We start from the raw sequence: 22743 nt of genomic DNA on the forward strand, positions 1-22743 counted from the left end.
CGCCCCCAATGTAATGGATGGTGCTATACTCATCCTACCTCAGTCCAGTAGCCACAACACATGCACCTTGTTTTTCTTAATCTACCTAGTACATATTCCATACTACCTGTATATATCCCATATAACCTGTATATATCCCATATTACTTGTATATATCCTATATTACCTTTTAATATCCCATTTTACCTGTATGTATCCTTATTTTTTGTACATTTCTTATCTGTAGTATAGAGATGGCGTTTGCATATTTCAGCAGTTTTTGTAGTACTTTAGTAGCATATGTATATTTAATATTTTATCCTGTAGCTCTTTGCACAAGCCTACATTTTCACTATTTTGTGTGATATTTCTATACAGTCTTTTTGCACTAAGTGTTTTTGCTGCTAAACTGATTTTCATTGTTCCTGTGGCAGTGACAATAAAGATCTATTCTATTCTATTCTAAATGGATAAACCAGGACTTTAAATCTATATCTAAACTTAAAATCTTTTCGTTGAGTGCTGAAGAAATGTTTATGAATGTACTAGTTCAAAGTTACTGGTCTAACTGGTCAGAAATGTGTGTTTTCTCATATTCTTCGTCCTGTACATTTATGTCTGCCTGTAACTGACCTTGCAGCCGTGGGAGGAGATGATGCGGAGGTCAGCAGGGATCCTGTCTCCACCTTTCACCTCCACCAGGTCTCCTGCCACCACCTGTTCAGCGTTGATCTGCATCTTCTCTCCCTCACGGATCACCAGAGCTTGCTGCAAATGGGACACAGAGACAGAGACACGGGTGAGGAAGTTATTTTTAAGAGATTACAGCGTTTTTAATAAACTGCATGGTCTGACAGAAAGCCAAAGCGTCCGACTGTTTCATGCCAAAAATAACAGAATCTCTGTGAGGTGACTATTTACAGAAGAGTGAGAACGAGATCACACGGCACTGGAGCAGATTAAGTGAAGCAACTAAAAATGAGATCAGAAAGACAGTGATTAAATAAATGAAAGCAGTTGTGTGAATATGCAGTGTCCAGTACCTGCGGGACCATGTTCTTAAAGGACTCCATGATCTTAGAGCTCTTAGCTTCCTGGAAGTAGGAGAAGCAGCCGGTGATGATGACGACAGCTGACAGCACGATACCCAGATACAACTACAGAGGAAAGAAGACAGAAGGTGCAAAGACCGATGAGAGTTTCATATTTAATGCACAAATTAATTAAGTGACATAGCTTTGATCTAAAAATGTATCGCATCAGAGAAAAGGAGAAGAAAAATAGACATAGACTAACTTCATCAGGCAGACAATTTGACAAGAAAAGGCAGACTTTGGAGAAAAGGCACCGGAGCTATTTCAGGAAAATGTGGCCTTTGTAAAGTTAGACTTAAAATACCATGAATCAGCTGAAAGCCTTTGATTTCACTTTCCTGTCCTGTAAGTGACAGCAGCATGTGCTCGTGTGGACTCGCTGACCAGAAAGTCGCCCATCTGTCTACTTGGTGAGCGTTTTTAGAATACTACTGTTTATACTGTCTCAGCTTTAATGGAGAGTGTAAATCCAGCCCTCTGATAATCCTCACATATTCCACTGCCCTCGGTGTCCTGCAACAACTAATTATAAGAGTCCAAATGTTTGTTTTGAGGGGGTGACACTCTCTTGTTCACTGACTCATCACTGTAGCTGTTTGACCTCCAGGCCTGCCCTGTGGTCGGTCTGATTCCAGTATTTTGTCCTCACGCTGTGTGTGTCACATCCTTTTAGCCTCAGCTCCCAGATCTCCTCTGCACTCTGACCCACCATAAAACACTCCTGACCCATAAGCACAGTTCTCTTACTATGCCATTACTGATGCCAGGAGTTGCACTCTCCCCTTGGTAGGCTCTCGGACTGGACGATATCTGTCACTCTATAGACGGGTGGGACGGCATGATTTGGACAAATCGCTGATGCAACCTTTTCTCTAGCAGAGGTCTGTCTCTGTGGAGTAGCTCCGTAATGACTCAGCACTTCACTTTGCCAAGTGATGTGCTGCACAAGAAGGAGCCCAGAACAACCTCAGGACATCCACTGCTTCACTTTATGCCAACTCAGGTGGTGTTTGATATCTGCAGGGTTCTGTAGCTTTCAACAAGATTTATTTAAGACTTTAAGATATTTTGTTAAAGGAATGATATTTTGCTTTTTAAAATGGAATTATGCATTTTCAAACATTTCCCTGTGGTCTACATAAACTGTAAATGCTCTGCTTGGGTCTGAATTCTTCATTAATTCAACTACACAGGTCCATCTTCAACCCTATTTCTGAGTAATGACGCCAAAAAGGTGGTTTTGAACGCTGGCCCTTTAAATGCAAATGAGCCACTTCAGGTCCCACCCCCTTCAGGTTGTTGGCTGTGCTGCTCTGTCCTGTTCGACCAACAACTGAACATTTTAGGTAATCGGCTCAAAGTTTGGACATATTTTCAGTATGGACTACAACTGCTGCTGCTGACAAACAATTATGTCATACTTGGAGAAATGTTCATCAGAAGTCTTGACCTTATATGCGCAAATGTCGTGATGTAACTAGTTATAAAACGTAATAAATTAAGCAGGAATTGAAACAGGTTGTAGAAATCCATTCAGTTTTTGCCAAAATGAATATAAAGATAGCTTTGCAGCACCTGGAGGGTTCAAATTCAAACTGTATGAACTATTAGGGTCCAAATACACAAATAAAGGAACCAAAGGCTAATAAAAGTGGGTTTAGCAAAATATGACCCCTTTAAGTCCATTTTGGAAGCAAATTAACACCTATTTACCGTCCCTCCTGGCAACAAAGTACAAAGGATATGAAGGAAACTGGAGTCCCAGAATTACTTGCAAAACACTCAAGCCCAATTCTTTAATTTGATGAGATTCCACACTAGCCCCTGCCCTACACTGCAACATATTAGCCGTCTAATCTAATAGGTTTAGGCCAGGCTGTAGAGTTTACATTATTAGTAGTACATTGGTTTTGTTTAATAGCTTTGTTGCAGCTTTATCAAAAAATTTTTTCTCCAAAACTCTTTTCTTAGTGAGACTGAAGTTAATACAACTTTAACCTATAAAGACCCAAACATCCACCGCTGACCAAAAGCATCTACTGATCTAAACTGTTAATCCATTAATCCTATAAATCCATGTAAATAATTGGTGTAAAATGCAGTTGGTCATCTTTTCATGGTCATCAGATATGACCCATTTGGATGTTCAGAGGCTCTGTGGTTACAGTGGAAACGCCGTCATCTTCGACAACATTGATTCACCAGTAAAAGCTATGAAGCTGGATCAATGACAGTGGATGGACACATTGGGTTTATGTTCAGTTAATAATGTATTTTACTGAAAAAGTCACCTGTTCTTCATTTTTTTCTGTTTTGATATAATAACTTTTGACTTTACCCTGAGCTTTTATGAACATCTTCATGATCAGTCAATTAAACATAGAAAAATACATGATCTTCACTGGAAAAAATGCTAAATTCAGAGGACAATATTATGTTAAATAGTGATAAATCACTTAGGAAAAGTTAAATAGAGAGAACAATTCATTTGGAAACTGCGACAATAGTCACACTGGGTCCTTATGGGTTAAATCTACTTTTAAGACCTGGCATAGTCATATTTTGAGGCCTAAAATTCAGATAACTGCATTTAGGATTTTAATACATTCACATGACTGTAAAAACAGCTGCTAAATATTTTTCTGTAAGTTCCAGTGACAGTGTCATGACATAATGGTCTTACATTATCCCCAGCAGGCTCGTCCTCTGTGGCAGCCTGGATTGCGTAGGCCAGGAAGCAGAGGATGGCTCCGATCCACAGCAGGATGGAGAAGCCACCGAACAGCTGGCGACAGAATTTGACCCACTCTGGGGTGGTGGGGGGTGGAGTCAGAGCGTTGGGCCCATCCCTGGCCAGGTACTCTGCTGCCTTGGCATTGGTCAAACCCTGTCAAGACCAGATTGGATGGAAAGGAAGGAGAAGAGACGCATGAGAAAACCCAAAAGAAAAGAACTGATGACAGGAAGGTGCCAGTTATGATCTAGAGTTAACAACTCACCTGGACGATATCAGTACTGTATTTCCGGCAAACCTCCTCCACAGACATTTTGTGTTCCGTCTACAGAAAACAAAAAATACAAATAAAAAATCAATTGAAAGCACTCTCAACATTTGTTGATACAAGAGATCAGATGTTCACATACACATTGTGTCTGACCAAGTTTTTCCACATTGCATTTCATGATATATTCCCTCTGTTATTTCAGTTAACAACCCAATTTCAATAATGTGAAATTTCAAAATTTACATTAAAATGAACATTAAAAATATTAACAGTCTATAAACTCTTCTGAGAATGTAAGAAAATAAAAAATCTGACTCCGTCTGTAATTTCACATCATCAAAAGAAACTAATTGTGCTAAATGAATTAGAGTAAAACTGAGTCTGAATGTATTTAGTTAGGGTGTTTGTAAGCCTCTGATCTAATGATACTGAACAACATGTATTGAAAGGAAACTGACTGTTCAACTGACTAGAAAAAAACAAAACAACAAAAAAAAGTAACCGCCACAAATCAAATAAAAAATACACACTGCTGCCTACATGCTCTACATGCCCAGGGCTGGTTCATTCACTTTACTCATCTTCTCAGAATCAATTGTTCATCTGACTCCTCTCATATAGATTTATATCCAGGGGATATCCTCAGTGTTTGGCTTCTTGCCTGATCGAGGAGCAAATCCTTCCACAATAGGATTAAATTACTCTGGCATATTACCTAGAACCACAACTGTACAACAGCTGCCTGTTATCTCCGTCTCAAACAGGCAGATTAAATTACAGTTGGATCACAGTTCTTGAAATACTGGACTGATGCCTGGACTTTCTATGAATTTATCACCAGGGATTTCTTAGCTTTTTGTTTATTTATATTGTCCAAAGTAGATTAGTTATGCTTTCATTACATGGGAGATTTTTAAGACATATATTCCAATTATCTGGTATTTCATGTAAGTGAAAAGAAACTAAAACTACATTTATCTATAAAATAAACAGCAGGATCTTTTATCAGGTATGATTCATTTATTATGTTCAGGGTAAGACAGTTCCAGAACATGACAGGAAGTACAAATGCCTCATACGTACGATGGGAACCTCCTTCTTGAGGTCATCCAAATCCTTGCCTCCCTTCTTCTTAGGTGACTCCTTCTCATCCTTGTCCTGCGTGGTGGCCACGCGATAGCTGTCCGACCGTCCATACTGCGACACACAAACAAGAGATCAGGATTCATTAACAAGCCTAATTGGAACTGTATGTGCAAAGTAAAGAAAGCCAATGTTTTCTTGAAACTCATGCTTTTTACATTCCATCCCATCATTGACAACTATTTAAACCATACTGTGAATTCTCCCTTTGAGTTCTAGCTAATCAACGACAAAGGAGACTGTAAGATCATGAATTGCAATCGACTCTCATTTTTCTTCCTAATATAGACCCAGTCAAAACGTCTACATTGGGATCCAAACATAGATCTTATCCCTGATGTGACAAGGGGAACTCGACACTTCTTGATTAGATCTGGCATCATTAGAGAACAGGTCTGTCTCAAGAGCTTCACTTCAGCTGCAAATTACACCGCTGTTATTTAGGCCACGGCTGCTCAGACCAGAGACACTGCTGTGTCTGAGAGAAGGAAAAACTCTAAAAACAGGGTGAGATGAAGGGAAAATGCATTAAGGCCCATGAGATCAGTAAAGACAGACAGAGAAGGGAGACACTTCATGGTCCATAATAGAAAAAGTATAATGTCTGTGACGTACATCATGGTACACTGATGACTGACAGTTTCCCACATTACATGTATAGCTTCTGTGTACGAGGCTTCACTGTCTATGTACAATGTCTACTTTAAGTCTATCTGTACAAACAGGATGCTTCTTTGACTACTGTGTCTTCTTTCTCATTACAGGAGGTCTGGATTTATCTTCTTTTTAATCAATTTTTGGTAAATTAGCCGATTATTCAAAAGCTTCAAAGACTAAGAGATATTAAATCAAAAGATATTCATGATTGTTTACATATTCTGCTTGTTTTCCTAGAAACTCTCTGCCAAGGTACACTTACAAATCTTCAAGAATCTGCAAATAACCGATAAAATACATTTCTAGACTTTATTCTGTAATGTATCCTAACTTTCCTGTTCTGTACACTTTTCCTTGTCTCTGAGTTCTACATTGTGAAGGTTCTGTACTATTAAAGCAGCTACATATCCCTCTACACCGTGAAATGTTCATGCAGTGGTGATTTTAGTGCTTACTTGGGTGCACTTATATTTTCTAAATTCTTCTGTTATTTGGCCTGCAGCATCTGGGATGCACATCCTAGGATTTTATGCAGAAGAACTAAAATGTCAGCCAGCTGCTTATTGCTTACTCGCCAAAAGAGCAAAATGGCAGGATGAAGATTTCTATTCCAAGACAAAATCTGTTGCACAGCAGTGATTCAGCATACTTTAATGTTTTGTTGAGTGTTTATACTAGAGTCCTGATGCATTCATTTCTATCACACACTCCCTGCCTGAGCTCTGTGAATGTTGTTTTGTCCTCTGGTGAAAGTACCAGGGTTTATAAGTGTGTTTGCAGTAGCAGCCCAAACAGGAGTTTAGAAGCACGGGTGTTACTGATAACATTAACAATGTTCCATTGAAATCCTCCATTAAGTCGCTGCTTTGGACCAATGAGCATAGCGACAAAGAAGTAAGACTAATAAAGCTAAATGCAGAGTAGCATTGTTAATTATATCAGTTTCACCTGTGTATTCTCAAAATGTCAAAAGGTCTGCTGTGAACTGGCTCTACAGTCCTTTCCCATGAAGGACATTCTGACATGTCACCGTAGGAAAATCACAGGCGTAAGTAATACAATTAACCGTGGCCGACTTCCATTTAGCTGCTGGCTCGCTGCCAAACCACGACCAGCTTCCCAGGACACTTAATTAGAACAAAGCCATCTTTAATATTAATGGTAACACCTGTCCAAGTTACACTCATGGTGAGCATTAACATTACTTACTGATTTAACAATAGCTTCCACAGCAGTTAAACACAATGTATTTAAGTGTATTCTTCACCAATCCATAACTGGGGAAATGACAAGTTATCAAAAAACCTGGCTGCTATGACAGAGTGCTATTGTATGCTAATATATGCTGTAAATGAAGCGTGTTGTTCCACATTAACAGCAGAGTAATAGAAGCTGGAGCTGCAACTCAAGTGTGATGACAAGGATTAATGACTAATAGGCAAACACATGAGTGGACGTTACCATCTAAATCTGATACATGTCTCAGAACATATACTGTAGGAAAACTAATAAGCCCCTTTTTGACCTTACATCACGAGAGGCAGGAACAGACTTATTTTGGGAAAGCTCTTATAAGGATTAGTGTGGACTGGGAGGTTTCACACTGATTTGATGGCTGTTTACCTTCAGATTTTTCCAGCTACATACAGTAAAATGGCCACACATATTCTCTTACTTGTACTCAGCTTTCTGCCAGTGTGCACACTAACAGTAAGTCTATCTCACATCGGTCTTTCCTTACCATACGTGTAAGAGTGTGTATAAGTCTGTGTAACTGCATAAAGGCAGTAACTGTCTTTGTGTCACATACTTGACCTCTGTTCATTTGACTAATAAATAATATATGCACATTTGGTTAAGAAGCAGGGTTTCTGCAGGTATGAGCAAATCTAATTTAATACTTTTTTATGCCCTTTTTAATGCCACTTTAAACCAATTTAATGCCCATGTCCAACTGCAGATACAGTTTTATATATAGTTTTATGACAGTTTATCGTCAACAGGCTTTAACCAGGTTCTGAATAGTTCCACCTCCAATCACTTCTGCTGAAACTTGCATTTTCCCATTTTTCTGACATTTGCTAATATTCCCCACGCTCTTTCGCCACAGCATGAAGCACACTCACAGCATGTTGCATTCCAAGCATCTGGTGTTGTGACTTCATGCACTGGCCATAAACAATAGCCAATTAAAGGGTTCCAACAGTCAATCATCACACTATACGTCTAATCAAAATTTTTAAATGTTTATATAATCAAAATAAATAGTGAATAACAATGGTTTTTTCCACCAAGTTAATTTAATTTTTTAATGTCTCCGGACATCGAATTTAATGCTATTTAATGCCATGTAAGGCCTTCATTTTCACAAAATCTATTGAATGAGACTTTCAATGCCTTTAAATGATGTTACAGGACCATATGTGGCTTAAAAAAAATAGGCAGCTCTAAAATGAGAAAGGATAAATGTGTATACACTGTAGAAGCAGGTTTAAAAAGCTGAACAATCCACTATCAATTGAACGAGCTTTAAACCAGTACACAAAAAAAAAACATGCACCAGCACTTGTTTATGTCTTGTTGATGAAACAGCTTCAGAGTCAATTAATCATCATGTACATTTTGTTTTTTAAATGATGCATCAGTGTTGATCAGTATTTTTTCCTCAGAAACTCTTTCAAATTCAAACAAAATTAGTCTCTTAACTGAAATAACTGAAGTGATAACGAGTCAAATCAAAATGTCATACTGTACAACAGAATTCAATCATTTCACAAAATCGACGGTGATTTACTTTACCAATTAAAGTGCCAGACGTGTGTCTACTATCAATAAGGGAATACTTCATTTCATTTGTGCAGTGGTGCACATGTGCTTTTTTTCTGCGTGACTGGAAATGTGGGCACGTTTCTACATGTTGTTTCAACAGTGTGTATATGTGTGTGTACAAATCTGCTCATGTGCTATATTTTTTGTGTGCCTGTGTGAGTGTGCGTTGCCATCTGTCAGGGGGTGCAGTGTTCCCCGGGCAGTCTCGTCCAACACGCCATCAGATTACTGCTGTTTACTACACGGACAGATTAACCCACTGAACAATAATAATCCCTCTCCATCACTCTCTCTGTTTTTCTCTCTTTCGTTCATCTACATTCACCTACGTACTGTACTTTACAAAAACATCTGGATTTCATCTGTACTTTTACATAAACTAACATAAGGCCATCAATAGGAAAAAGAGAGAGAAATCATTTTCACTTCCTGTTTGTGAGATGTAAAATAACACTTCTAGCTCCAGGATGTCAACTTATATGTACTTTAATCTTTATATTTGTTGAAGTTTCCTTTGGTTTCACAGTTTTACAGAGTTGGACATCCTGATCCGGTAACACCTCAGACCAGGGTAAATCCTGTCCCTGTCACCTCAGTTTGACATCCACACAACGGCTCTGACATGAGCAGCTCTATTATTATTCTAGACATTTTCTGGTCCTGTTCAAAGTCTACTCAGGCTTCTGATTCAGGTGACGACCGAGGTCATCTACTTAACCACAGACAGACCCTTCAGCGTCTTCAGATTTATCAATTCACTGAGGCACTATAAAGTGAACTAATGCCGCTACAAATCACAAACTGGTGCAAAGTTACAATCCAATTTGTACTTCTGTCGTGCAGTTTAACACTTATACTGCATAGCGCTATTTGTAGAAAAAAAATCTGATCAAACGATGAGCAGTTTAGGGCAAAAGCAGTTTAGGGCTATTAAAGCAGTTTAGGGCTATTTCCTAGAGATGTTAAAGTTACATTTATAGAACATTTATGAACATTAACCACTACACTAGCAAGAATACTTAAATCTACTTAAATTCATCAAGTACAATAATACTTCCCCTGCCATGCCTTGACCTTTTCACATGTAGAAGATATGCTCACACCAAAACAAAAGATTGTGTTCTGGCTTAACAGGACAGAATCAAATCCCCTTTTCAGGACCATGGACAGTGACACCATCCAAGCTGCTAAACCATATGATGTGTAACAGACGTACTGACTATCAAAGTAATTTATAATTTTACAGCTTCTTCTTTAAATTTAGGCATTTTATGGTCTATTAGTGGAGTGACATTAAAGCTGCAGGACCTGACATACAGGTAAAAATGCCAGAATTTGAGTTCTTTCCTCAGTCTAAATCAATAGACTCAATATAAATATTGATGACTCTGACATTTAACGTCGTTGTGGTAAACAGAGAGCCATTTTTCCAAGTGTCTGTGTTTAGTCATTGAGTAGAGCAGTAAGGTCAAGTCTGAACAATGATCAGAAATTGTGTGTTTATCCCGTATTTAACCCCCCGCTGTCTGAAAAGATCTGTCATTAGTCAAAGTCTGCAACCTAAAAACCACGTCCAAGAGGTGGTTCAATTTCTTTTATTCTGTCTGACCATTTTATTTAGAAAACACCGCAAGGAAACTACGGACATTTGGCTCAATTATGTTAAGCACTGCAGCTTTTATCACTAAAAGGGGGTTAAATGTTATCCTCACTGGTAGGACTGCATAATTGATCAATTTTAAATCAAAATCGGATTATTTAATTAGGACGACGTTTAAAAAAGGGTAATCATCCAATCGAATTTCATCTCTCTCGTGTCTTCGGGCCGCGTGCCTCCATGCTACCGTGGGCTCCTCCTCCCAACAGTCTTTGGTCTCCACACACCAGTACACAAATGGCATTTGCTAAGGAGAGTGAGAAGTTTGTGGCTAAAAATAGCAAGAGCAAGTCGGTTGTGTGGAACTGGTACAGCTTCGAAGCTTCCGATGAAGACCAAATCATTCTTCGTTGCAAACTGCCTGAAGGCGGTACCAGTCAAAGACCACAGCACAACCTACTTATTTCAGCACCTCAAACATCATCACACGCCAGAGTGGGAGCAGTACGTTGCATTGTGGGCTGCAAATGAAAATGACATGCCGACTTCTGTTGTTTTTTTGTAATTTTACTCAGAAATGGAAATTCGAGTTTTTAGAGGAAAAAAAAAAAATCGGGATATTATTTTTGGCTAAAATCTTGCATCCCTACTCACTGGGGATAAAAAATTATTCATAAAAGATAGTGGGAGTCCCCCGTCACTGAGGTAAATTGCTCATTGCTACTACTGGAAACTGAAAGGAAATCCTCTGTTTATACCAACAGTTTTGGTACTTTCTGAATTTTTCTTGCCTAAAATAACAATCATCTAAACTGCATCCCAGGTGGTTTATTCCACTTCTGTGTGCACTAACTTCCATAAATACTACTCTACAGACCATATGCAACACAGTGACATGTGTTGAGTTCGGCGTTCGTTTTCATGCATAAATTACCTCCTCTGTTCGAGTACACAACATGTGCTCAGTGTTTAGTTAGAGGCTGTAAAACCTGAGGTGGGGCTTCAGTCTCCAGATGTTCTCTGCTGAGCTACACAACAGATTGTCGTCCGTTATATCTGATGGAATAGTGTATCCGGCCTGGCCCGTTGCTCAGGGGCCACAGGTCTGAGGAAACCCGGCTAAGCCATTCTTTAATCTGCGGAAATCACTGGCCAAATGAATCGCAGATATCTCACATACATTTTAGCAGCACATCATAGTTTTAACTATAAATGCAGTTGGTACCATATAATACTTTAAAACGCTGGATAAAATGTGCAGATCAGGATACAGATGTTTATGCATTTATACGAATTATTTCAAGTACTGTGGTAAAATCATTTCTACACATGGAGACATTAACTGTGATGATTAACATCCCTGAGATACACTATATTTTCCAATTTATTTTCATATTTTAATACATTTAAGTTAATGATCAGCAGCGGCTGAGGACGTCAGATATTTAACTTGAGTAAAAGCAACACTGTTAAAGTAAATTGTTCATAAATAAAAAGGTGTTAGCATCAAAATACTTAAATTACCAAAAGTTGAACTGCAGAATGGCCTTTTACATGGGTTATAACAGAGTAATAATATACTGGATTATAATTATCAATGCATTAATGTGATCCTCTGGGATTAATGCTGGGGCTTATTCTAATTGCTGTGCAGACTCTGGGGTAACTAATCTATAATACTATTAGATTTTTTATTTTATATTAATAATATGAAAGTTGTCACTACAGTTATTTGTAATGATTGTGGAGTAAACAGTATAATATTTTTCTAAACATGGACTAGAAGTAGAAGGAAAATACTCATTCATTCAAAGGAAGCAGATCAGATCTCACTAGTCACAAGTGTTTGTTCCTGGAGGATTCTGAGAGTCTGGTTTCGACCACTTCTATATGCAGTGTCATGAGATAACTTTTGTTATGATGTGGCGCGATCTAAATAAAATTTGATTTGATTTGATCAGGAGACCTAACATTTTTATCTACATCCTGTTAGTGTTTGGTCAGGGTTTCCCATCCATACTGGAAGAGCTTCCTCAAATATCAGTTACAAGAGAATAGCACCGTTTAGAAAAAGAAAATGTGTCATTTTCGATCAGGTTGTGTCTTTGTCAGATTTTTTGAATGGAGCATCTCACTCCAGTGGAGCTGAGATCACTGCATCCACACACACACACACACACACACACACACACACACACACACACACACACACACACACACACACACAAAGAAATGGATTATCACACAGATCAGTGGACTGACCGACCTAGAAAATACTGATGGACTGACTGCCATGCACACACACACTCTCAGAGTTAGAGGGGTCCTCCATCATCCACCCACCTACCCCCCCTTCCTCCCTCCCTCCACCATCCCACTTTGTTTACATTCTCCTCCCTCCAGGCTGCCCATCTGCTTCTCTGATCTACTCATCTGCACTGAGGTTTAGATGTAATCAAGAGGAGACAGACGTACTTCTACTGTGACATGATGCTGCTTTTACTCTTTAAATTGGTACATTTGTTGATGCATTGAGATGAAAGCCATAGGGGGATGAGCGATCAGACTCATTTATATTTTATTTAATTCTGTAAAATGTTTTACCGCTGTAACTGCCAAGCCTACTTTATTTATTTATTTATTATTAAAGCAGATGAGCGGGTTTTGTGCTGTTGCCCACCATTTAGCAGTGCAACACCTCCTGCAGAGCTGTGTGTCTGAATAGAGTGTGATAGAAAATGGCAGTGTTTGACAAAATCAGATTGACAGCATCTACTTGCAGCGCGTTGTTAGATGGGGATTTAAAGGTTTCCTAGCAACAACCAATCCACTGGGTCCATTTAACTGATTAAAGTCAATTGTAAGGAAAGAGTGGTGTTTGATTTTTAATGGCGTGCTTATTGTGAAGGTGTGCTACGTAACTGTGAAGTCCAGGCTGTGTTTCTGCTTTCTAACCATCAGGGTGCTACTCTTAGTCTTTCTATGTTCACTGCATTTTGGAAAAGAGTCACTAATTATCGGTCACCCCGTGCAATCAATGCAAACAGGATGTGATGTCAAAGTGACCTCAGATTTCACTACAGGAAATGCACACTGCCCTGACCAGTGAAGAAAGGTAGTGGTATTGGAAATCCCTGATCAGTAGTATGGATCTGTACTATTTACTCACTGGTACAAACAGATGGAAAACACGTAGGTCCACGAGGTTAACAGTCAATACTGAGGAAATAGACAGACTGGAACGATTATGCAACTGAGCATGACCAAAAATAAAACAAAAGGAAATGTTTTACTCTGAGATTCAGTTTTATTTGAGTTAAAATGGACTGACAGGAACTGTTCACTTCAAAGAGGCCAAGAGGAAATGTTACATTTAAGATAGAAGCTTTTATTTGCTCGAATGAAACGAAAAGAGAAAACAATAATTAGTCAAATGTTGTGTGTATTTAACCCATAAAGACCCAAACATCCACCACTGACCAAAACCATCTACTGATCTAAACTGTTTAATACCTGTTGCTCCACTAATTCTATCAATACATGTAAATACTTGGTGTAAAATGCAGTTTGTTGTCTTTTTATGGTCATCAGATATGACCCATTTGGATGTTGAGAGGCTCTGTAGTTACCATGGAAACACAGTCATCTTCTACAACATTGATTCACCAGTAAAAACCATGGAGTTTGATTACTGACAGTGGATGGACACACTGGGTTTAAGTTTAGTTAATGAGAGATTTGCTGAAAAAGACCCTTTTTCTTCAGTTTTCTCAATTTTTTTTAATATATAATAACCCTTAACTTTACTCTGAGCTTTTATGATGAAGATAAGAAAATACATGATTTACACACACAAAAAAAAACAAAACAAAACAACACACAAAATACAGAAGATAATATTACAATAAATGGTGATAAATCTTTTAAGGATGGTTAAATACAGAGAAAAATTCATTTGGAAACTGAAACAAATGTCACACTGCGTCCTTCTGGGTTAATGACTTAGTTATAATGTTTGTCCATCTGATTGAATGATAGCATATTACTCCATTTACTAGGCGAGGATTGAGGGTTTTTTTTTTTTTTTTTTTTTTTTTTTTGCATATGCTACAATTTTTCTGGCTTATGTGAGATTTGAAAACACCAAACAAGTCATGATCTTCTATCTGATATATAAGATAACATATGACTCAGATAAGTGACACTCCTGATGTGGTTTTTCAGCCACTTTTTACTATAATAGTGATGTTACAACTGAACAAAACACCAGTTAAATAATCATTTGTGTGCAGTTGCATTATTAAGAGATCTGATTAACTGTTCCGAAGAATGATTATTCTCACAGCTCAACTTTGCATATAAAAACATTGAAATATTCAGTCACTATTGAACATTTTATCATTACCAACATTTTAATCTTATCCTTAAATCATCACTATCATTTATCACTAAGTTGTACTTAAGACTGTCATGATATTGAAATTCAAATTGCCATTAACAATATTATCATGTTATAATTTTATCTGTTTATGCCACTCCTGTAGTAAAGTAGAGTAAGCGTATTTACAACAGAAATAAGTAAGGCTGGGCAATATGTTGAATTCATTCAATTAATCAAGATTTTGCGTTCTAAAAATTGTGAAAAATGCCTGAATTGCAAGACAAATTAAAAATGCAACCTGCTTGGTTCTCACAATAAAGTATTTGTGAATGTGTTGCTCCAGTCATGGTTGAAAAAAAAAAAGTTGCAAAAGAAGCATGAAGTGCATTATGATGATGTCAGTAAAAGAATACCAGTCAAATGTTGAAAAACAATTCATTGAACTGTTTTTGTTCAGGTGAAAGGCAATGATTAAGGCAATTATATATGCAAAATAATTACTCTAATCATGATACACTCATTATGGATTTACTGACACAGGTTTGGGAAGAAATATGCATTTCAAATAATTTAATAAGTCTTCACCGTGAAGTTCAATTTTGAACATAACTGATTTTAAAATTAACATTACATTAAACGGACATAATTTTTTTTTTAAATCCTCAAGATTATTAATTTGCAGATACAGTACAGTGAGCAGTACAAGATGCTCAAAAACAGAAGAGCTTCTTCTGTTTCTAATCATATTAAATGGGTGTGACTAGAGCTATTTCATAACATGTTTCAACCATGTTGCAGCTGTAGTTCAGACACAATATAGGCAATTATTACTAAGACTGAAATGGAGCCTCTATGATGAAGAGAGCTCATAATGTGGAGAGCATCATCATGTATGGATTAGACACCATGAACTGGAGTGGGTTTGATAAGTGAGCTGACACACACACACACACACACACCATCAGTCCTCTGCAGTGATTGGCTGCCTTTGTGACGCTTCCGCACCAAGTGCATTATGGGCCAACTGCAGATGCATTCATTCTTGTGCATCCCTCTTTTTCTCCATCTATCTCAGAACTCATCCACACATTCTTCTCTTCACACTGCACTGCCATTCCCTCCTTACTCTCAGTGCACACGAGCAGCCGGTATCCCAGTATGGCTTCCTGCATTCCTCCATCCTTCCCTGTGTTCACCCTTCTCAAGGTGACTCACCACTAAGACGTCACTTTCTCTCCCTTATTCGTGTCACTCAACAGCTCTCAGGCAGTTTTTGTCCAAACATGACTTCTTCCCTGTAAGGCTGACAGCTGACCTTCGTTTAATCCCTGCTTTTTCCATGCCTTCACCAAAAAAACCCACTGTTTCCTTTTGTAGCTTCAGTCCTGATCAATCAATTGGCCCGGATCAAATAGCCCCAGTTGCCTCCCTCTGGTCTTCCCCTCCCCCGCCTATTTCACCCAAATCTGCTCTCCCTTCATCCCTCCCGTCCTGATGACAAACCACAGCCTGAACATGGGAGTTTCCACTCTCCCTCCACCCTCGTCCTCTCTTTGGTGCAGCAGCCCGAGCTGTGAGTGGTTTCCCCCTCTGGCTATGTAGTGGACAGCATCACAAACCATGACAGAGCGGCCGGCACCATTTCTACGACTCGGCCTGAATGCTCTCATAACCCAACCCCCTCAAACACAGACATGCAGCAGAGGAGAAACTACTTCCCATCCTGCCACATCAGAAGGAACGTACAATGACACCAAAGAGAGCTGCAGCTCATGTTAGCACAATGCTAAGACACGCAGATAAAACTTTAGTTGTCTTGACTATGAGTATGAATTTAGAAAATTATATTAAAAATGGAGTTGTAAGATTGAGATCACTATATTTATTAAAGATATTAGCACAGGAGCATGATTTATCAGTGGGAATAACATCATTTGGGCTAAAATTAGAGGCCAGAACAGGATGTCCTTCATGACCTGTCAGATCAGTGATGTTCCTGAGACTCCAGGGGTAAAACCGGGCGGTGGAGGTGTTTACTGTGTCTACCCTCAGTGACAGGACCCTCCTCTGGGGCCCATCCATGACATTTTTAGGAGCAAGTGGAGTGGGGAGGATGAGTAGGATGGGGATGGGAAGGGGGGGGGGGGTCGCACCACTGCTGAAGAACCATTTTGACGCATCTGTCTTTGACCATTTGACATCCACACCAACACAGAATCCACATCCACCGTCAATGACAGCAACAAGAGTCACCGTCGAATTATGTAATGTTTCCATGAAAATGCACCAAATGGTCGGCGAAAAAGAAGAGCAGAAAAAAAAAAAAACCCAAAAAAAAAAAAACCACACAGTCTTGACGGTTTTGCATCCCAGCCCCCACCCCTGCACGGATCAGGATTTTGTTACATCGCGTCCTCGTGGTCTAAAAATGATAAATTAACAGGTTTCTTGTTCTAACGGGGCTTCTACGTGTCCGATTAACTGACAAGACACAGCTGCAGCCGTTGTATGTGACGATTCCGGAGTTACTGCAGTCATACTTGGAGGAATGACATGATATTCCGCAGTCCGGGCTGCGGTTTTCAGTACCAGTAGTTTACGTATTTCCATGCGTTAAAGCGCGTTCCACCTGCAAATTATTCACAGACCATTTCATATCTGACTCCTGTGCGTATGCCATCAGCCAGTCCTACTAATCATATATTTAAGAGCTGTGAATTTCCTCAATGGTCTGCAGCGGATCCAGATGTTCGACAGTGCAGTCTGGTTTTCTGCAACCGGTGCCTCATCATCGCGTACATTTCACCACTCCGACACCATTTAAAACATTAAAGCTATTCACGGTTTAGGCTCGTGGTTTGACTTAAAATAAATGACGATGTAATTATTAGGCCCATTTGCTGATTTGGTAAAAGTATACGTTACGTTACTTTAACGTTACAGCGTCAAAATGCTGAAAAAACTCCTAAGATGCCCAAAAGTGCACGCAACAATCAAGCGTTTCATGTGTGTGTGTGATTAAATAAAAGCAAATACAGATGATGTTAGGCGTCCTTTTTGTCTGATGAGTCATTAAATGTGGGAGAGTATCCATTAGATCCATTAGATTACACCGGTATTTGGATTAATAACAGGAAAATTACGCACAATCTGCAGATGTGTGCAGGCAATATGCGCATATAGGCTGACGGCAAAGCTTTAAGGTTTGGTATTTAGGTGGGAGCAGTAAAAAAAAAAAAAAAAACACTGCATAAAAAAACTAAATGTGGATCGTTACTGTAACGTCGACACGTTACCACCCTGCACCGGTTCTGTCGCACCGGTTGATGCGGAGGATTGACTCACAAATCTGGCGCATGTGGAAAAGACAGAGTCCTGGCGGTGAGCATCCCGTGTATTATCCGTTAATCTGGGACGTTATAATAAAGACCGAGACGTTGATTTCATGTCAGAAATGCCCTAAAAATGACTGATAACGTAATGATTTTGTGACAGTAATTAAAGTTGGATCCGTTTATCCGCAAATGAGCACCACATTTAGCGATTTGAATATCTGACATAATGTTGGAGCTAGCTTAGGTGCATTTCCCTCCGTGTTCAATGTCATTCTAACATCATGCCTGTGCCTCCATGCACTTTAACCCTTTCGTTAAAGGACACACAGACTAAGCTAACTTTAACACAAGCGGCATTTTACAACATATTAGCCGAGGACATGTCAGCAAATGCGGCTCTTACCCCCATTTCGGCGCAGTCAGTCGGGTCTCCTCAGAAGATGAACTGCTTTTAGGCTTGATTTAACCAGAACAGCTGGCTTTAAGGCGGGGAGACGGGGCAGAAAACAGTTTTTTTGTCTGGTAATGAGAAGAAAAAAAGCCTCCCTTCAGTTGACAGCTAATGCTCTGATGACAAAAAGAACCCAGTAACTAGCTAACATAACAGCCTAAAATAGCATTTTTTTGTTGGAATACGAACGGGCAGACGGTAACTTGACAAGGCAACGTTACATCAAACACCTCGGCAAAGCTGCACCCCGTTCACATGAAAATGAAAAGGCCCTTTTTCGGCATAAAATGTAAAAGTAGGCGCAGCCGTTGGTGACCGTTCACCAACCTGTCTCCGGTAAGGCGCAAATGATGCCGGTGGAAAGTAGAGCCGGACGGCAGGCTTCTTCTCCGGATGCTGTGTCCCTCCGCGGCTGCGCTCAGGCCACCGCGACACTCAGGATTCCCTAGTTGTTTTCCTCCGCGGATTGAAGGAACAAATAGGTCGAGGTAAGGCTTCAGTGATACGGGTTCAATTTGTGTAGAATTGTAATAGAAAGACAAGGAAACAGAACATTTTCAGTCTTAATTTGCCATTAACTCACAAAGACCCAGTGCTTCTTTTATGTCAGTTCCCCAGTGAAATTTTCTCTATATCTATATCTAACCTTTCTTATATATCGTCGGCTTCCCGATAAAACCTGCTACACTGTAAGCCCAGAAGTGGCATTCACAAAAATGCTTTAACCCTTTCATGCACGAATTATAAGAACCTCAATCAAAATTTTTTCCTGAGAGTTTTTATTCCTCTTTAGGCATGAAAAAAACAATGCAATTGAAAAATTTCTTCTGAAAAATAAATAAATAAAAAAATAATAATAATTTAAAAAATTTCAAAAATACATCAAAAAATAATGAAAAAAAAAAACTCTTATGAACCTATTTTTCATTAAGTTGCAAAAATGTCCACTCAGCAGGACACCACACGTTTAATTTTTGACGCACAGAAACGTGAATTTAGTGATAAATGGTGTGAAAACTATGGGGAGAGCTTGTGATTCTGGGGGTTTATGCTCAGGAGAGATCTACATAAGGTTACCAGTTCATGTCAGAAAAGATATATAGTGTCTTAAAACTTTAATAAAGATATGTGTAAAAAAACAAAACAAAACAAAACAACAAAACAACAACAATGAAAAGAACAACAAAATCCATGAATATACAAGAGAACAGCTATAGAACAGATGACCACTGGAGTGACCAGTATGCATGAAAGGGTTAATTACTATGTACTTACATGATTTAAGTGTTATGACATTACTATAAAATGTTCAGTATATTCTACTAATTTGTAGGCATAGTCGAAAGTACAAAAAAGTTTAAGTTGAATGGATTTAAATTACTAAGTTTTAGTCATGACCACACCTTTTTTTATCTCCGCATTGCATTGTGGGTATTGGGCATGTTGTTGAAAGTGTGTTATTTTTATGTGCAGGGGTTCAGCGGGGTTGTGGTGTTACTGTGAATTTTGACTTAATGTGTGTATGCCAATGTTTATTGGCCTTTTTGTGTTTGTTTTTGTATTTGTATTTTTGTGGAGCCGCACCATGAGTCAGAGCCATAGGAAGAACAATAGGTTTCCTGTTTATCTATAACTGGTTCAAGCACTTTCTATTCCGTTACACAATATTGTTGTGATGTCCATTCATTCAACAATATATTAAGTTAAATAATCTTTTAAAGCACTTTGCGTTACAAAAGCATTTAATTTAAATCAACTTTGAATAGAGTAAATGACCTGATATGAAGTTTAACAATTAAACCTAGCAAGTGACATTGCAAAAAATTTTAAGTTAAATTAACTTGGCATTTAATGTGTTGTACTTAAAATAGCAATTCCATTCAAATCAAGCATTTAAGTTTAATACACTCAAGTTTTCATTACTCATTACTTAAATTTTTTTAGGCAACGAGTTACCTGAGATTTTTTTAAGTAAACTCAACTATCCGGTCTTACAGTGTAAGTGACATTTTTGGTTGGGAATAAAAACCTGCTATCCCCCCTATTATAGCTTCAAATTTCAGTCTCCTGTGAAAGTTGTTTACATTCCATCATAAGTAGCAACATTAAAGGAACAGATTTTTTTTGGTCATATTTCAATTTCCTGTTATATAAACAGTTTTTTGTTTCTCCTGTAAAATTTGCCAAAAGTCATATAGCAGGTTTTATCAGGAAGCCGACAATATTATCCTTTGTCTTTTGCATTTTATCTGTATAAATCAGGTATTTTCCTGTATTTAATTACTGATCATGAAAACACTCATAAAATGTCAGATTAAAGTTGAGGGTTATTATATCAAAAACAGAGAAAATTTTAGAAAAAGTGACTTTTTTAGTAAAATATATCATTAACTGAACATAAACCCAGTGTGTCCATTCACTGTTGTTGATCCAACTCCATGGGTGAATGAATCAATGCTGTAGAAGATAATGGTGTTTCCGTGGTAACTACGGAGCCTCTGCACATCCAAATGAATCATATCTGATGACCATGAATAGATGACAAACTGCATTTTACACCAGTTATTTACAAGTATTAATAGAATTCCTGGATAAACTGGTGTTAAACATTTTACATCATTCGATGGTTTTGGTCACCAGTGGCTGTTTGGGTCTTTATGGGTTAATTTCTCCTTTCTGCCTCTCTTTTTATGGTTTTTATTGTGTATATATTTTATTTTGTGTTAAAATGAATCCATGGATTTTCATTACTTAAATATTTGATCTAATCAGTGTTTCTGATGTCACTGTTTTTGCTTGACATCTGTTGTTTTCAATAGGATTTTAATATTTATATAAATTAATTTGACTTGAAAATACTTACCATCATGACCATAATGTTCTCACTTCTGCTTTAAGCATTTCAAGCATATTAAGCTAAAAATGCAAAAAATAAGAAGAAACTACAGATTATATAAATATAAGAATATTAAATAAAAATAGTGAGCAAGTAAAGTTTATTTTTAAAGCGCTTTTCACAGATAAAAAAAAAATCACAAAGTTCTGTACATAAAATGGGTGCAATTAAACAACATAAGAATAATTTTGTAAAATAAATAAAAAGGAGAAATCCATCAACCAAAAGCTTTCCTAAATAACAATGTCTTGAGCTGCTTTTTAAAAGATCCAAAGAGTCGACAATACGGAGGGACAGGGGCAGGTCAGTCCAGAGTCTGGGGGCTACAAAAAAAAAATAAAAAAAAAATAATGCCAAACCATTAAAAAAAAGCCCAAAAGGCATGAATAAACTGTTGAACGGTGTCCTAGCATTACATGTTTTGGCACCTTCTGACCCACCACCATCTACATCTGTCCACCTGTACATGTATACTAGAGACACAAGATACTAGATATTTATTGTACATGTACACTATAGACACAAGATACTAGATATTTATTGTACAAGTCCAAAAACATGTGGTTTGGATCAATATATACCTAATTAAAACCTCTCCAAATATGATTATATGCTACATTGACCTAAAGAATGAATGATGAGGATATGACTATGTGTTACTGATTGTATTACTTTGTCATGAATCAAATTTAAGAATATTCATGCGAGTAAAATGTAATAATATTACAAAAATCATTGAGCTGGGTTGTTTGTGCCCCATCTGGGTGTGGGGCAGCAGCCGGCTCTACTCTCTGAAACCCCCTCTGACATTTAGAGGGGAATTAAATTCATCTGAGTCGCATGTACACATTTACATCCAGCAGCTTTTTTGTTTTGATAAAGAACAGAAATGTTTCACAGCCACATCTGCATCACTGAAGGTATCAGGGGAAAAGACATTGGTACAGACTATTCTCTAAATGTCAGATTAGGTCTGTGTTATTATTGTTGTTGTTGTTGTTGTTTAGGACAGCGGTACAGCAAATATCCCAGTAATTGGTATTTTAGATTTAACAAAAGAACACAGAGAACAGAGTCAGTGATGTTAGTCATAAGAACTGATGAGAATAAAAGGGAAAGAGAAGATAATAACCACAGAGAAAGAACACAGATAATGGGATTAACAAGGAGAAAGACAAAAAAACAAGCCTATTCTTTCCCTGGAATCACAGAGGTCTAAACACAGCTTACCCTGCGCTGACACGGGGAAGGAAAACTCTGGCCAAGACACACAGAACACGCAGCATTGAGTGACAACAGATATCACATGGAAACAATGTGATATTCATGGCTGATCAGAGCAAAAGCTGCAGCCTGACATGCTTTATTTCTGTATG

The 22743-nt window shown here is 38.2% G+C and overlaps 1 protein-coding gene across 2 annotated transcripts in view; it reads right to left on the minus strand.

Moving 5' to 3' along the window:
- Window positions 1-18828, minus strand: part of atp1a3a (ATPase Na+/K+ transporting subunit alpha 3a) — a 35887-nt gene extending 17059 nt beyond the window's left edge. Inside the window, exons 1-7 of one of the 2 annotated variants that reach the window (XM_030146836.1) lie at window positions 18702-18814; window positions 18424-18539; window positions 5162-5275; window positions 4073-4132; window positions 3757-3960; window positions 1023-1136; window positions 613-747 (exon numbers count right to left, since the gene is read on the minus strand). In XM_030146836.1, the coding sequence (XP_030002696.1) occupies window positions 613-747; window positions 1023-1136; window positions 3757-3960; window positions 4073-4132; window positions 5162-5275; window positions 18424-18429 (633 nt within the window). In that variant the 5' untranslated portion in view covers window positions 18430-18539; window positions 18702-18814. Of the gene's footprint in view, window positions 1-612; window positions 748-1022; window positions 1137-3756; window positions 3961-4072; window positions 4133-5161; window positions 5276-18423 lie in introns of both variants that reach the window. The other variant, XM_030146835.1, reaches the window with a different exon arrangement.
- Between the last annotated feature and the right edge of the window lie 3915 nt (window positions 18829-22743).

Source organism: Sphaeramia orbicularis, chromosome 11, assembly GCF_902148855.1.
Source record: "Sphaeramia orbicularis chromosome 11, fSphaOr1.1, whole genome shotgun sequence".
Lineage (NCBI taxonomy): Eukaryota > Metazoa > Chordata > Actinopteri > Kurtiformes > Apogonidae > Sphaeramia > Sphaeramia orbicularis.